Genomic DNA, 16,453 nt, shown 5'->3' on the forward strand with positions numbered 1-16,453 from the left:
GGGCAACACAAAGCCCAAATTATCAAATTCAGCTGTCATGTGTGTTACTTGTAATCAACAATTTTTGACTCATACCACAAAATACTGTCCTTGACATCTCAAGTGAAGGAATAATGCAGGAAAGAGCAGGTGAAATATCTACTTTCATCCACTAGCAGGAGGAAATTATTTTTTATTTCTGAAGAAGTTTTTTATTAAAGGCAAAAAGTTGTTCATTGTTTTGATATGGAATAAAAATGACAAAATAAAAAGACCAAGAACAAGAAGCAATCAGAACTATTGGTGGAAGACTCTGCAGCTTTAATAATAGTAAAACACCCCTGAAATAGCAGTGATGAATAGCAATATTGAGAAAAAGACAAAATAAAGGAGGTGAGATATCACTCACATTTAAACACTACATTCTGAAGGTTATTGAAGTGTTCCAGGTGGACTTAAAACATATCTGTGTATGATACATGAAACTGCATTAAAGACATTTAATGAGGTCATACAGACTGCAAATATTATGTCAACTGTGTTATACATACATCAGTCACAAAAATTACCCTGATATTTCTGTTCTAAGAAGAATAGCCTGCTTGGCAGAGCATGTCTTTTTTCTTATGATGACATCAAGCAGACCATGAAAACAGAAGCTGAAAAAAAAAATCCCCTACTCTACAATCCCTACAGGTTTTGTAGATAAATCTTGTACATACAGATTTAAACATCTGTGCCCAGAAAGAGTTCTTGGGTATCAGTGAAAAAACAGACACATGCCCTCAGCAAAATGAAGTATGTCCTTCATGAGTAGAAACCCTTTCACCACTGCTCTGTGGCAGTCTGTGAAACATGAAGACCAGAGCACAGTTGATACTTCCACATTCAAGGAGGGGCATACAACATTAGAAGATAGCAGGTCTGGAGTATGTAAACAGAAATACATTATTCCTGCTAATTAAATTGTAGGCCCCATTACTACAGGATGTTGCGAAGGATAAATGGGTTCTAAAAGAGATTAGATGAACTCAGAGAGAACAAAAGGTCTGTCACAGAACATTAAACACAACTGTCAGGCCACAGCTGGGTCACAGAGTATCTAATTGTCATCTGCTGAAAGGTGCTATGATGTGCTTGAGAAAGGATCACTTTATACATAACCAGGCTGCTATACTACGTCTCTTCCTGCTGGAGACAGAGTACTGGTCTTGACAGACCCTTACTCTTATCCAAGATGAAAGTTCTTTATCCACTTGTCCTTCTTCCACTGAGGCAGGTCTGCCCTTATTAACCCTAGAACATTTTGTCTTTCTTCAAAAAATGATTCAGTAAGATCTTCTAAAGGAGTTACAGTAAGGCCTGCAAGCTGAGAGGTTCATTATATACTACATCGACACTTAAGGGATTTTGGACTGGTTCAGATCAATCCAATAAATAATAAATTGGGAGCAATGGGTCCTTGAGAACCGTATCACCAGAAACTAGTAATTCTGTGGTACAAAGGATTTTCTTAAATCTCAGTAGCAAACTTCATAAGAAACCTCAGGTATACATGATGGCTTTAGACTCATGGACAGTAGGTTCAAATTGGACATTAACAAGAAATTCTTCCCTGTGAGGATGGTGAGACAGCAGGACAGGTTACCCAGAGAAGCTGTGGATGCCCATCCCTGGAAGTGTCCAGGGGCAGGCTGGAAGGGGCCAGAGGGTTGGAACTAGGTGATCTTTAAGGTCCCTTTCAACCCAAACCATTCTATTGTTGTCTGATTCTATGTTTGCAGATAATTTGTTCCAGTACACAACTAAAAGGAGTTCTACAACGTAACAGCATTAAAAAGAAATAAGATATACAGTACAACTAACCCTCACTATTGCTTCAGTCTTCTGCCAAATGTAATGAACCACCTTTCAAGTTTATTTGTTGAAATTGCACATATTTGTATTAGTTACTCTGTTGGTCTGTGTATGTAGCTCAAGCACGTGAAATACAGCAAAGGCCTTGTTCAGGAGATTCTTCTGCTGGGAGGAAGACTCTGAAATAGCACAGTTCAAGTTAATGTCACTCATTTCCCAAACAATGCCCAAACCTTATTTTTTGAAACCTAAATATCAATTTGTAAAAAACCCCATCTGATTTAATTAAAAATTCCCCCAAACAAAGCTTTTTTTCCAGTAATCTTTTCTCCTTAAGAAAATATACAATTTTCATATGAAATTTGGCCTCCCAAAGATCTGGTTTTGTTTGTTTAGTATGGTGCTTGGGTTTCTTGGGTTTTTTTTTGAAGTTCAACCATTTTTAGTATAGCTGGAAATCTTTGCCTTCAGAAATAGATGTCTGCAAAAGCGAGAAGACAACTGATTTTTACAAACATTGTAAGAAAAGAGCTCTAATTGCAGAGGAACACAATTTTTAGTTTAATTTGCTTTAGACTAATCTTAATAAAGTGTTAACAATTCAGACTTCTTGTTTTATTTTTGCATCAACAATGACTTTATTAAGAATAATATAGGTTTTGGTCTCCGGCACAGGAGTTACATTCCCACTTCTTTATTTTCCCCGCAAGTCATTTTTTCATTATAAACTACGTTTTATGCAGCCATAGAATCAGAGAATGATTGAATGGCTTTGGGTTGGAAGGAAATTTAAAGATCATCTAGTTTCAACCCCCTGCCATGGTTGCTCAGGGCCTTGAATCCAAATGTCTGTCCGTTGACAGAAGAGCCCAACACAACAAATACTTTAGCTGCACATAGTAATTTTTTCTCCAAGTGAAGTGAAGAAAACTGGGCAGTTATGCATGTTCTAAAATACTCTGCCATATGTAGATGTATAAAATACAGCACCAGAAGAAGCACTGGAACAGGAAGGTGTAATCACCATCCCTGGAAATATTAAAAAAATTAGAAGTCTGGCACTTAGTGATATGGCTTAGTGGGCATGGTGGTATTCAGTAGAAGGTTGGACTTGATGGTCTTGGAAGTCTTTTCCAACTTTAATGATTCTATGATTCCAAGACCCAGTATGATTTTTGGAATCCAGTATTTTTGGTAATTGTACTGTTACTCTGAGGGAAATCTTATACAGACAAAACCCTGAAGTATTTTACAGCAAAGCACTTTTCATGTATGTTAAAACACACAGACTCTGATTGAAGAGACTCTGCAAGTGAATCCAAGTTTCCTCAAGTTGCATTGACAATTTGGATAATTCTTCCAAGAGTTTTGGCTCCGATGAGAGAATCTTAAGATGTAACTGAAAATGAAAACAAGCAGTTAGTGAAACAAATACAGATAACAAAAAAATTAAGAGACTGTTTTTCCCATTCAGTTCCAATACTTTGCTTTCAGGAAATGTCCCAAGTAAGTAAAGGACACTTTTCCTTTGATTAATTTCCTCTATTTAATACTGCCTCCCTTTTGCTAGTCTTTAAAATCCATTTTCCATGTACTAGATGAGATAAGGCAACAAAATATCTTAAATATGCTATATTTTTACTAGATCATCTTCTGGCAAGGCTGCTGAATCTATCCCCATTACACACGTCCGTAGAGGGTAATTTTCTCCACTTTCTGACCTGCATCACAAATTCCTCTTTAGGCTAGAAAGGCTAGACAGACGTGCAAAGGTCAATCAGGATTATTATTTTAATTATCCATGTTGCATACATCAAGAAGAATGATGCCAGCACACTCTATAGAGATGCATGGTGTCTCCTTATGTGACAAACAGCAACCTCGTTAAAGCAGAAGGAAGAGAAACCTTCTGATCTTGTAGCAATTATTACCACTTAACAGATGGAATAGTTATTTGTCCAGGCTATAATTTAGGAGTCTTGATACTCAGCTTTAGTCTGAAAGATAGTAGGTTCAGTTTGGATACTAGACAAGTTTTTTTACCGTGAATGTGGTGAGGCACTGGAACAGGTTACCCAGAGAAGCTGGGTATTGCCTGATATTACATGTGTCTGAATGTTTATAACAATGTTCTCCAAGTAAACTGTTATTAATTGCTTTCACAAGGTTTCAAAAATCAGAGTATCTTAAGCACTTGTATATCAGAAGGGTTTCAATCTTCTGCAGAACCATTTCGTCTCTAAGAGTGACTGTTACTGCACTTCAGTACAATAACTTTCTAACTTATACCTGCCCTGGAATCATTTCATTAGCTCTGTGAGACTCAATAGGTAACACAAGAAAGGCAGCCCACTGACATGGAAAGTAGGTCAGGCTTGCAATGTCTAGTGATAAAGCCAACAAAACATCTAATTTATTTCCCAACCACTGTGCATTAAATTCTTTGCTTATTTAAGATGTAGCATACCTTAGTTTTATAATTAACAACAACTAAGAAGTTAAGCATGTATCAAAAAAATGAAAACAATTTTAAGAACAAAATAAGAACAATTCCAAGAACTAGAACAAAACCTATGTGGCAGGGACCTCTTCACAACATCTTTTGTTTTGCAAGTTTTTCTTGACTGTCACCAAATGAGTTGCCAAATCATCCAATACATTCAGTTAGACATTTTATAACCATTCTCAACCAAAATCACTTAAGGTAATTCAAGCAGACAATTTATACCTTTTTACTGCACAACCATAATTCTAAATAGAACTAACATAAAATTTTATAAGAAAATTGCTACCTTTAAAAATAGTGCCAGGTACGCCTGAGCAAGTTCAAAGTTGTACTTCTTGTTCAGCATCATCCCAATCATTCTCAGAAAGCTCAGCATCACCTCCGTTGAGCCACCACCTTCAGGGGCCAAACCCCGTAGTTCAATCTCAATATTAGATGGCCCCAAGCTTTTCAGTAAGTCAAGTGGAGCTTTATCTGTGTGAGGATATTGAGGGACACATTATCAGTAACATCTGCAGAAGAGAATCTTACAGATCTTTCATAAGATAGGCTTATTCCAAAATTCTTAAGCAACGACTAGGAATTTCAAGTTTTTACTGTTTCCTTGTTATTTTGTTTTCAACAAAATGTCTTCCTGTCTTTAATTTACTGTCCCACCACATACTAGAAGTTCAGACGCATTTAAAGTTCACCTTGAAAAATACAAGCAACATCTTTGTTTCACTTTTTTTCCCTTTTCTATCTTCTAAGTTAAACAAATTTTCTAATTAACCACATAACTTTTCATTTCACACGTCAGAAAGAATGTACATACTTGAGATTTCGAGCTGTTAACTGTGAATATACTCTGAAAGACAGAGAGCACTACTTTTACTAGGCATTTTTACTCTAGTTGACATTAAGCAAAACTAGAGATCTTCTGGTGCATCTAACATAACTACTACTTTTGTTAAGTGAATGCCTTATGCTTGTCTGGGACCTGGGGGAAAATCTTTTCCATAGCAGAAATACATGCAAATTACAAACTTTCTTCCTCTTAATAAGTGTTCCTTCTCAGGATTTCTACCATCCTACCTGACGATCTATGAGGATTCCATCCATTTGCTTTAAAAATGAAACTAAAAATATGTTTGGCTGCAAATGCAACTGATAGTCATAACATTTTTAAAATGTATTCTGATTAATATTTCTTTTGCTAAGAAGTTGTTAAGAAGACTGACTTCATGGTAGCTAATGGTATTAGACACTGGCTAATATTCTTTAGGTGGCATAAATCAATATTAGATCCCTACAAAAATCATTAGCTAGTTTTAAATATAACTCATTTCAACAGTACTAAACAGATGCATCAAATATCTTTTTTTATGACATTAAACAAATGAAGCTTGGAACATGTTGTGAAGTTGACACACATACAACACGGAAAAGGTTGCAGCTCAGTCTGTGTTCCACACTCCTGACCCAAGGTGTGAAACCCTGTTTCCATCCCCACAGTAAATCAGAATGGTTTCCAGCATGATTCTCTTTATTTGCATGGTCCTTCACCTTTAGAAGAGATGGTTGTAATCTAGCAAGCAAAGAGCCATGATCCCCAGCCAGGATCACTGGGCTCCCTGGATTGTGGCTGTGGCACAGACCCTGGAGCACACCTGCCTTACAGCAGAGGTGGCCCGAGGCAGATCCACATGTCCACTACCACAGTGCATCAGAGTGTACTTGCTGCCTCCAGATGCTTGGCAAGGTTTTGAAACACGCACCTCTTCTCTGAGTGGCTCTGAAGCAGTTTAATAGAATGCTGCCAATCGAAATACTAAAAATACAGCATAAGAACACACACCATTTGTGACAGATAATAAAGTTCTGCACACAAAATGTTTTAAAGTGCACTTGAGTAAGCTGGTCATCTCAACATGTTTAAGCAGGGGTAGAAGAATTCCCAACAGAACTGCTTTGTGGACAAGCTACTGTCCATTTACATTTCCAAGTTAGCTATATTAGCAATCATTTCCAAAAATTTGAGTTTCAAGGATTCTGCAGCATCACAAGACAAACATGAAAAACAGCTGGTACATTCCACAGGTCATTTAAGTGATTGAATTTCAAAATGAACTGAATGTTCAAAGAAATCCAACACCTTATTTTTGTATCATTTATTTCTTCTTAAGCTTTAAATTATAAGGCAATGAATTAACACTGTAAGTTTGCTGAATGTCTGGTGAAGTAGCCCTTGAAAGGAGAACTTACAGGCACATTATGCTTCTATGTTTCAGTGAATCACCAGACTATTCCTTACCAAATCAATACCTTCCTTCCTTCCCCTACAAATAATACATAGCACCTTTTCTGGGTGAGATCATCACAGTTTTCAAAAAAGGTTAATGACCTTAGGAACACAACCTTCTTTCCCTATAAGGGTTTTAGCCACAATTGGGTTCCATGCTGCAGACAAGCTGCAGTACCAATGGATCTGTGATCTAGTCAGGCTATCTAAGTCATTTTCTTTGCCTTTTCTACTGTACTATGCATATTTTTTCCCTCACATCTGTTACAATTCTGACATTAGAAATCACATATATATCTCAAAATAAAAGCAGCATCAACATTTTTTGTGAAATATTTTGTTAACTTACATTTGTTGGTGCTCAGGGCTTCTTCAAGATGAATGTAGAAATCAGATTTTTGTGCCAGCACTCCGAGGTTTACTACCTTCGACTGGACCACAAAAGCATAACAGTGTGTACATGAATATGCAGACATATTTTTACAACTCAATTAAATTATTTTCCTACTGACAGAATAAGACTTTGAGAAATAAAGCAATAGCGTAGTGAGTTAAAACTGGTACTTTGAAGTCTAGTGATTTAACTAAATCCTAACAAGCATTTAAGATTTCTTTTAAAACACACTACATAAACACAATTACATTGATTCTTGTTTTTACCTGTGTATCATTTTCCTCCTCTGGTGGAACGTATCGGGGTATAAGACCAGGAACTGTTGGGATGAAGAAAGGTGCTGACTTTGGAACTTTTGGTGGCTCTCTTGGTTTATTTTTTTTCTGTTAATTAGATATTTGAATTAAAATCATTATCATCGTAGTAAGAGCACATGGGAATATTTTGTTTGTCAACAGTTTTATTTTTAAAATACTTTGAAAACTAGATCTAAAGACTAACTGAAAAGTAAATATACAGGTAAAATCTTTTACCACTAATTATGAAGCTACTGTTTAGCAGAAAAACAGCCCCTCTCCCAAATGCCAGGAGCTGTGAAAAGCACCATATAGACTTCTACTGCAAAATCTTGGAAAATGCCTGAAAAGCAGGATCAAGTTTCATGAATAGGTAATGCATTTCATAGAAATAGGGCAAATGTATCTGGATGTATGCTATTTTTTTGCACAGTACCTTGATAATATCAAGGTTGAGGAGATTTTTCCACCTTGATTCCGGTAACAAGGAAAGGGTCACCAGCTGCTCTCCCAATTGCTCAGGTGAAACATATTCTATCATCTCATCACATGGCTCTTCATCTCCTGACACATCCACATCTTGCAGAAACAGATATCTTTTATAAACATTCATACGCCACATTCATTTTTTAAAAAATCAAGCCAAACACTTTTATTTATTTTGCAATTTTTGAATAACAAATGCATAACAGTTATAGACATAGGTGCTAACATAACATAGAGCTGAAAGCTACAGAAACAATGTGTATTAGCCTTATGAAATATTAAATAATTTTAAAAGATTAGAGCTGAGATGCAGAACTGAATAACCAAAATTTTAAAAAGTACTAAGATCTGTCTACTTTGGCTGAAGTTATATAAAACCAATTTATAGAATTCTTAAAGAAAACAAAGTTTTGACAGTAAGCCATTGTTCTAACTGTCTAAATATATACACAGTCATTTTAGTTCTAAGTTACAAAGCTGTGAAATCCTTGCATTTAAATCCTTGCACCATATTCACTACCTCATCACAACCTCTTCATAGGTTGACTGAAGTGGCACATAAAAATAAAGAAAATCTCAACATTAAAGCACAACATCCCACAAGAAAAGCTATAATGTCAGTCACTCAATTTTCTGTTGATTTCCTATGTGGTCTTGGCCAAATATGTCTGCTTTCCCTTCTTTTTGCAAAATATTACTTGGCTAAAACAATGAATTTATTAAGACAAGCCTGAAACAACAAAGGAATGTAACCCATTAAGAGCCCTTAGCATCTAAACAGGAACTTTACATTTACTGAAGACAGAAAGTGGATTAAAACTTTCTGCCAGAATCAGGATAAAAACATTCACAGTGTTGGGATGAATCCCGTCTCCCTAATTTAGGTATGTAAAACAAGTATGTGCTTGCTACAGCAGCCATCATCACAAAGTATGTTCTAGTGGCCAATAGTTTTTCCAGTGTGATTTTCCTGCAGATGGAGTGCAGGCACTCCAAACTTGGGCAGACAAGACCTCCATCTAGAGGACTTCTGAAGCACAATCACTTCTAGTAATTTAGCAAAAAAATTCCACTTAGGCCTTTCTTTCACTGGGCACAGGCACACGGCAGGTCAGCTGAACCCAATTCTCTTGCCAACAAGACAATGGCAATGAATCTATGGCATACAAGCAGGGAAACAAACTGCAAGGGGAAAATAAAATACATTTTCATCTGAGGATTACCTTGCATGGGGCAGGTGCTGGGGAGTGTCACCAAAGAAGGTTCATAATCTGCAGGAAGGTGCCGTAATGACACAAGTGAATACAAAGAACGGTTTGACCTGAAAAAATAAGACAGGCATTTTAAAAGTCATCTCCAGATGAAGGGGAACAAGTACTTCAGACACAATTTATACCGCAGTCTAATACTGCTTCAGTGTGGCAATTCACCAGGCTCTGTTCAAGATTAGTTCTCCTCATCTACCAGATAAGCAAGAAATAAAGTGTAGCAATAGACTCACCTGAACATCTGCAATGTAAATGTTATGTTCAAGTATTATTGCCAAGGACATAATAATAATAGGCTGCAGGACCTCCATGTTCTTCTTGAAGTGAGGGGCCCAGAACTGAACACGTTATTTTAAGTGTGACCTTACCAGTGCCCAGTACAGGGGCAATAATTGCCCTAGTCCTGCTGGCCAAAAATATATTTACCTGTGCCAGTGCTCCACCACCCTGACAATCAAGCATTTCTTTCCAATGTGCAATCTAAACCTATCTTCTTTCAGTTTGAGGCCACTCCCCCTTTTTTCCTGTCACTCCAGCCCCTTATCCAAAGTCTCTCCCAGCTCTCCTGGAGCCCCTTTAGGCACTGGAAGCAGCTCTGAGATCTCCCTAGAGCCTTCTCCAGGCTGAACATTATGCACAAGACATTATGCAAAAATAAATGATTCATCCTGCTTTCACAGGATTGAAATACGCACACAAATGATTCTGGCAAATTTCTTCTTTTGTCAATATAAACTAAGGCTAGGTAAAAACATCTGTTGTTATTCACAAGGAAGCACGTTTACTTAACCACAGGAAGACTTAACAGCTGAACACTCCTCAGGCAAAACTACAGCCAACATATATAACCTGAAATAATCTGCCAGCTGAATGGGAAAAAGACCCAAGCCACTTTCAGAGTGTGCTACTTCAGTACTGGACCTGAACAGTCATTTGCTTTAAAGCTTTATCAGGAGGAAACTGAACTAAACCACATTTTACCTCTGTGCTCATTTATCAGTAATAAAGATAAATAATCACAATTTTCATACACTGCTCAGAAGTCTCAGACAACACTGTATAGCAGGACAAGAAAAGCACTTCAGAAAGAAACACTATTTGAACAAGGACATTTCAAAGCCGGGGGGGAAATGGAGTCTATAAAAACCTTTGGGAATGGCATAACAGGAATTATTAAGAGTATGAAACATTTAGAAAAAAAGAGACCATTTAACTATCAGAATAAATATTTTAACAGAATCAAATTTTTAAATTTCATTATTTATGAATTAGAGCAATACAGAACACCTGTCTTAATAAGAACCAGAAAACACAAAACATTGGAGATGATACTTCACAGGGCAATTCTCTATTTGCAGTACAAGTGATTATAAGAACTCCTTCCCATCCTAAATTCTGTGTAGAAACAGATTACATACTCATACTTACCACAAATAAATTCCAAGATCATCCACATGTGCTGAAGCCAGAAAATCTCCTGTAGGGGACATAGTAAGGCTCACAGCTGCAGAGTCTACCAAAAAACAATCTATGAGGCTATGGAGAAAAAAAACACAACAGAAAAATTATCAGCAAGATAAACTTGTTTATCTACACATATCTGAATTACAGCTGAATGCAAAGAGGCCACTACAAGTATGGACACAAACCAGGGTAGCAGAAGTATCCCAATAGATCATATAAATGTAGCAAGTGAAGAGCACTGGGCAACAAACCACTTGTCTCTACAAAATTCTGGATAAAGCGGGCACGTCCTTAGATAAGCACACCCTGGGGAATATGTGACGAATTATTAAACTCCTTGTACCTAACACAAACCTTCTTAGTGGCCATAAATTCTGTACTTCCAGTCAGCCCCAGCTGCTCAGACTGACAATCCCCTCTCTCTGCATACTTCATATACACCTGGTTAATACTAGCACCTAATGTTTCTAAAATAAAGTATGAACTGTACAATGTGAAGTTTGATTATCTGCAACAGTTTTGGCATTACCATATCTTCAGCCTGATAAACCATTCCTTGATAATTTTTTTCACGATTGCAGAAAATCGAAAAAAGACCATGTAAAGACAAACTTAAAATATTTATTATGCCACTATTTTAACAATGAGACATTTAAGTTCTGGATGATGCACTCCCTAGCAGACTTCCACTCAAGCCCAGGTTCACAGCATTGCTTGTCACTTGTTGAAATATAAACTTCAATTACTTCAAATTTTAAGTAAAAGTTGAATTTGACAACTAGTTCACCAAGAGAAACAAAAAGAACAAATGAAGAGTGTGAATACTTTGTTCTTGTTTACAGCTCTACAGCCATGTTCCGATCACTAACAATAGAAAAAATATTGATGTAACACAGCAGTTCAAAACATAAAATCTTGTGGGCATGTATTTCCTTAGATACTGAGCACTCCTGTGATGAGCATGAGAGAGCATGCCAAAAATAAAAGCCTTTTTTCCCCTTAATGGGGTGTTTTATTCCCTTTGCATGTTCTTAGACACATGTTGCAAATCTCAGGTAAGAAAAAATCATTCATCACTTTCAGTATAAACACTAAACCCACAAATCCCAAACTTATACCAGATACATTTTGCACACAGTGCACAATGGCGAAAAAAATTTACCCTAGATAATTTTTTTAGTTTCAAATCCATCCTTTTATCACAATCCTTATCTGTAGCTGAGAAAGTCTGTTCAATAAATCAACCACAAAGAACTCCAAAACAAACTTAACAAGAAATTAAGTTTTTCTACTTACTGAACTTAAATCATGATTAAAATTACAGGCTTGGGGGAAAGCGGGATCAATCTACTACAGGAAATAAGACGTGCTTGTAATTTTTACACAAAAAGCTAAATGAATCCTGCCAGGGGGCCGAAGGCATCGACCTTTATGCTTCCTGCCTAACTGCAAAACTGAGACAATGCAAAGTATAAAGCTACTAGGCTCACATTTAACAGGTCTCTTATGCTGTTTTCTTCTCAAGTGTTCCATCCAAACTGTGAACAGTCAGCTCGTACCCCTGATTTCTTAATTTGCCTATGCAAGCCACACAGCAGAAAATCTGCATAATGCCAGGGTTTCTGCTTATAACTTTCTTCACACAAATTGGTATTTTTTTTCCCAGTTTTCAAAAAGCCCTACAGCAAAAACACGCACTAGGAAGACTTTTATTACATAAGAACAGTTAAGCACCACTCTCAAGTAAAAACAGATGTCCAATTAATAGATATCAGACCATTTATTAAAGTCAGTTGGTAATTTTCATAAATGCTGGATTCTAGAAACACGTTTTCCATCTTTTTATAAGAACAATATCAAAGTTGAGGTTCTAGTTCCTGAGATGTCTCTCCTATTTATGAGCCACAGAGGTAAAGCAAGCATCAGGCCTTTTATTTAAAGCTGTTCCTCCTTTTCAATACATTCCTCTGCCTATAGCTATGGGAAAACCTTGCCATTACATAACGGAAATGTAATTTAACCTAATTACTTTTAAAACCAGGGTTTAAGTACCTGCCTAGATTTCAGCTTGACCCGAATTTCAGAGACAAGAGACAAAATATTTAATTTTTTTTACACGTAAAGGAGAACTACCATCAGACTGCTTTAAAAACATTATGAATAGATTCTTACCACAAAGTATTATGTTGTTAAAGAAATGAAAAATAGAAGAAACTGATATTAACTAATGCTGCAATTTTTTGTAGACATATTACTTTGCAAGGGAAAGAGTGTTAGAAAGACAGAGTGCTAATTTCCTTCCCATTTACACAGGGAAGAAGACAATGTCCATCCTGCTCTATTTTAGACTAGAACATAGTCTATTTTAGATGGTGCAAGAACAGGCCAATTGTTTGTTGAGATGCAAGGCACTTGTAGTAGTAAAATGATAACTCTTACAAGTATACAAAATTTACCAAACCACATCAACAAAAATAATCAACCCGAATGAAACCTTTCAGTTCCAGGCACAACCACCAGAGCTGCACACTGCACAGTACCACCTTAAATTACTAAAAAAAAAAATAAAAATCTATCCGATGTGCTGCTGAAAGAATGCACTGGCAGAATGCAAAGTTACTTCTCAGCTTTTTTCTATGCTCCTGAACTTCTTTTGTGTACTTGTCTACTTCTTAGCCAAACTTTATTCTGGGAGAAAACTACTCACAGTGGATCACAAGAGAGTATTTTTGGCAGTTGCAAGTACAAACAAATGAAAAATATAACTGATGTAAAACCATACTGTGTTGTTAAAATGAATGTAAGTGAAAATGGGTCTCTCTTTACAAAACCAGCTGGAGTACTGCATCCAACTCTGGGGCCCCCAGCACAAGACATGCATGAAATTAGAGCAGCTCCAGGAAAATGAGCCAAGGCCTGGAACACATTTGCTATGAGAAAAATAAAGAGAGCTGTGGTGTTCTTCACCCTGGAGAACAGAAGGCTCTGGGGGAGATAACCTTGTGGCTTTTCAATACTTAAATGGAGATTAAAAAGAAAGATTGAGAGATTGATTTTTAACAGGGCCTATGGTGACAGGACAAGCAGCAGCAGCTTTGAACTGAAAGACTGTAGGTTTAGATTGGATGTAGGGCAGAATTTCTTTACTATGAGGGTGGTGAGGCACTGGAACAGGTTGCATAAACAAGTAGTGCATGGCCCAGCCCTGGAGGTGTTCAAGGCCAAGCTGGGGCTCTGAGTAACCTGATCTAGTGAGAAAAGTTCCTTTCCATATCCAGTTAGACTAGATCTTTGCTTCCAACGACTGAGGGAGCTGGGGTTGTTTAGCCTGGAGAAAAGAAGATCCAGAGGTGACCTTATCACTCTCTACAACTACCTGAAAGGTGTCAGGTGGGGGTTGGTCTTTCCTCCCCGGCAACAACTGACAGGACAAAAGGACACGGTCTTAAACTGTACCAAGGGAAATTTAGGTTGGATGTCAGGAAAAAGTTTTTTACTGAAAGAGTGATAGAGTTCTGGAATTGTCTGCCTGGGGAGGTGGTCAAGTCACCATCCCTGGATGTGTTTAAAAAAATATTGGATGTGGCACTCAGTGCCATGGTTTAGTTGAGGTGGTCTTAGGGCATGGGTTGGACTCGGTGATCTTGAAGGTCTCTTCCAACCTGGTGATTCTGTGATTCTGTAAACTCAAACCACTCTATGATCCTACAAACACCTCAGCATATCAGACTGCAATTCACCCTAAGCAATCTCTTGCCCTTTAGATTATAGCACTGCTTCCAGACAAAGAACAAATTCACACTCATTCACACTACATGGAAGCTCCAGGTGTCATCAACAGATCTTCAGGACAGTGTTATTCTGTAGACCCAGAAAAAGACACACATTGCTAGCACTGGACACAACTAAAATAGTGGACAGAGTTGCTACATCAAGTGCAACTTTGAATCTGTCACATCTGGTGACAGATAACCACGCCAGAAGGTTTCTGCCATTTAGCAGACAGGGAATTATTTATTCTGCTGCATGTTTTTAAACTGACTCACCATCCAGAGGGAAGGTCCCAAGTCTTAATGGAACAGTCCATTGATGAAGTTATCAGCCAACGACCATCAGGACTGAAAGTCTAAAATAAAACAGTCAATTTTATGGCACAACTGATAAGCCAACCCCACAGGAGGCCCTGCCAAGATTAGACTGCTCCCTAAAACCAGGGTGAAATGGTCTGGCCATAAACCAAAACCAACAATACATTACTGAAAGTGAGAAAAGAACAAATCTAGAAGCTTTTTAAGAACAGGTTCAAATGTAAAACACAGGACATATCTCACTGTTGGTCAAAGCACTTTGGTCCTCCCTTTTACATTGAAGGTGAAAACCTATTCCTAAGCATGAAGTTGAATAAGTTAAGTAAATACTAATTTAGTAGAATTTATAAGTAAATTTGAAGCTAAAAACTATTTTACTGAACACTACAATGGACTATTACATAAGATTTAACCAAATATCAATGTGCTGCATAATCTCAGATCTGTTTTCAGCTTGCTTGTCTTTTCTATATACACAGCTGAGACTACTGCATAATTTTGCTCCCCAACGTGGTTTTCATTATTCCCAACGCTTTGTTTTGTTTGACCTCCAAATCAGCTTGTTGCCAAGTTACAGTAAAATCACAAAGCACTTTAAAAAATAGATGGCAATTTGACCACTTTACATTTTAAAGCTAACATGGCTAAAGTGCTGTGGAGCTGAACTACAGCTTTACTGTTCACAGCTGAACATAATACCCAGTGATTTAATACATGCAGAGAAGTCCACCATCTGTGAAATCTGTTAGGTATCTGTGTATGTCACAAATGAAAATGAGTTAACAATTACCATGTCATTAATCCGTCCATGGTGTCCTGAGAATGTCCTGACAATCTTCCTGGTTTCTATATCCAAAACACTAATAGTGAAGTCATCAAAGGCAATTCCCAGAATACCACTGCCAAGAAACATCAACACATATGACAGGGAATATTCAAGAGGCAAAAAATAAAAACATCCTAACATTGCTCTAGGTATTGTTTATCCTAAAAATAGGACACTGTTACAGTTCTTCAGTCTAATAAAATCTCTTGTCATCCTGTGTTTACTAGTCAGTTGTATTTCAAAGCATCAGAAATATAAATTCTAATATATTCTAATAAAGAATACTGGTTGCCGTTCTCAACAAGTATGTTCACCAAAAAATATGCACATGAAATAACTCCAGTTTCTTACCTGTCTCTGTGAAGCAGAATTCCACTCGGAGGAGAAGAAAGTTCAGTGGAATAGACCAGATCTTTCATTTTGAATTTCCAAAATTTAATTAATCCTTCACTACCAGCTGTGATTACCAGCTGGTTCAATCCATCCACCGCTACCCCTCTAATGGCCCCTTCATGTGCTGCAAGACGAGAGAAAAGAGAGTATTATTTCAGGATTTAAATTTAGCACAGAAATCAGCTGAATGACAAACACTATTTGGTTTATCTTTGCCTGACTACAACGAATGAGTAGCAAGCATATGACAATTTGAAAGACACTTGACAAGATGCTCCAATATTCTACTTTTTTTTCATCTCTAGAGAAACTAAATTGATTTCAAGTAAACATCTAGAATACACGTAAGAAGTGCAATTGAAGTGGAGTGTTAGCTCTTATTTCTGCTTTCAGTTTGGGGAACTTTTTGTGATTGTGAGATTTGAGGGACTTCTTGAATCACTTAAGGAATAGTTCCAAGAGGCCCGACTACTCCAGAAAAAATTACAGCTTCAGTTCAGGCACAAAGGCTGGGAATTTTCCCAGGCTACTTCACACTGCAGTGTAAAGGCAAGACATAGCTCCTCTGGTTTTGGATCAATTTCTTAATCTATACCGAGAGCTACTGGCCAGTAA

At 37.2% G+C, this 16,453-nt stretch overlaps 1 protein-coding gene across 2 annotated transcripts in view; it reads right to left on the reverse strand.

The window, feature by feature from the left end:
* Positions 1-277: 277 nt before the first annotated feature.
* The window catches only part of WDR36 (WD repeat domain 36), a 31,751-nt gene continuing 15,575 nt past the window's right edge, over positions 278-16,453 (reverse strand). For both annotated transcript variants that reach the window (XM_032096329.1, XM_032096330.1), the window contains exons 14-23: positions 15,797-15,962; positions 15,410-15,518; positions 14,578-14,657; positions 10,496-10,603; positions 9,023-9,120; positions 7,750-7,892; positions 7,284-7,400; positions 6,973-7,054; positions 4,629-4,816; positions 278-3,235 (exon numbers count right to left, since the gene is read on the reverse strand). In XM_032096329.1, coding sequence (XP_031952220.1) covers positions 3,086-3,235; positions 4,629-4,816; positions 6,973-7,054; positions 7,284-7,400; positions 7,750-7,892; positions 9,023-9,120; positions 10,496-10,603; positions 14,578-14,657; positions 15,410-15,518; positions 15,797-15,962 — 1,241 coding nt within the window. In that variant the 3' untranslated portion in view covers positions 278-3,085. The remainder of the gene's footprint in view (positions 3,236-4,628; positions 4,817-6,972; positions 7,055-7,283; positions 7,401-7,749; positions 7,893-9,022; positions 9,121-10,495; positions 10,604-14,577; positions 14,658-15,409; positions 15,519-15,796; positions 15,963-16,453) is intronic.

This window comes from Corvus moneduloides, chromosome Z, assembly GCF_009650955.1.
Source record: "Corvus moneduloides isolate bCorMon1 chromosome Z, bCorMon1.pri, whole genome shotgun sequence".
Taxonomy (NCBI): Eukaryota; Metazoa; Chordata; class Aves; order Passeriformes; family Corvidae; genus Corvus; species Corvus moneduloides.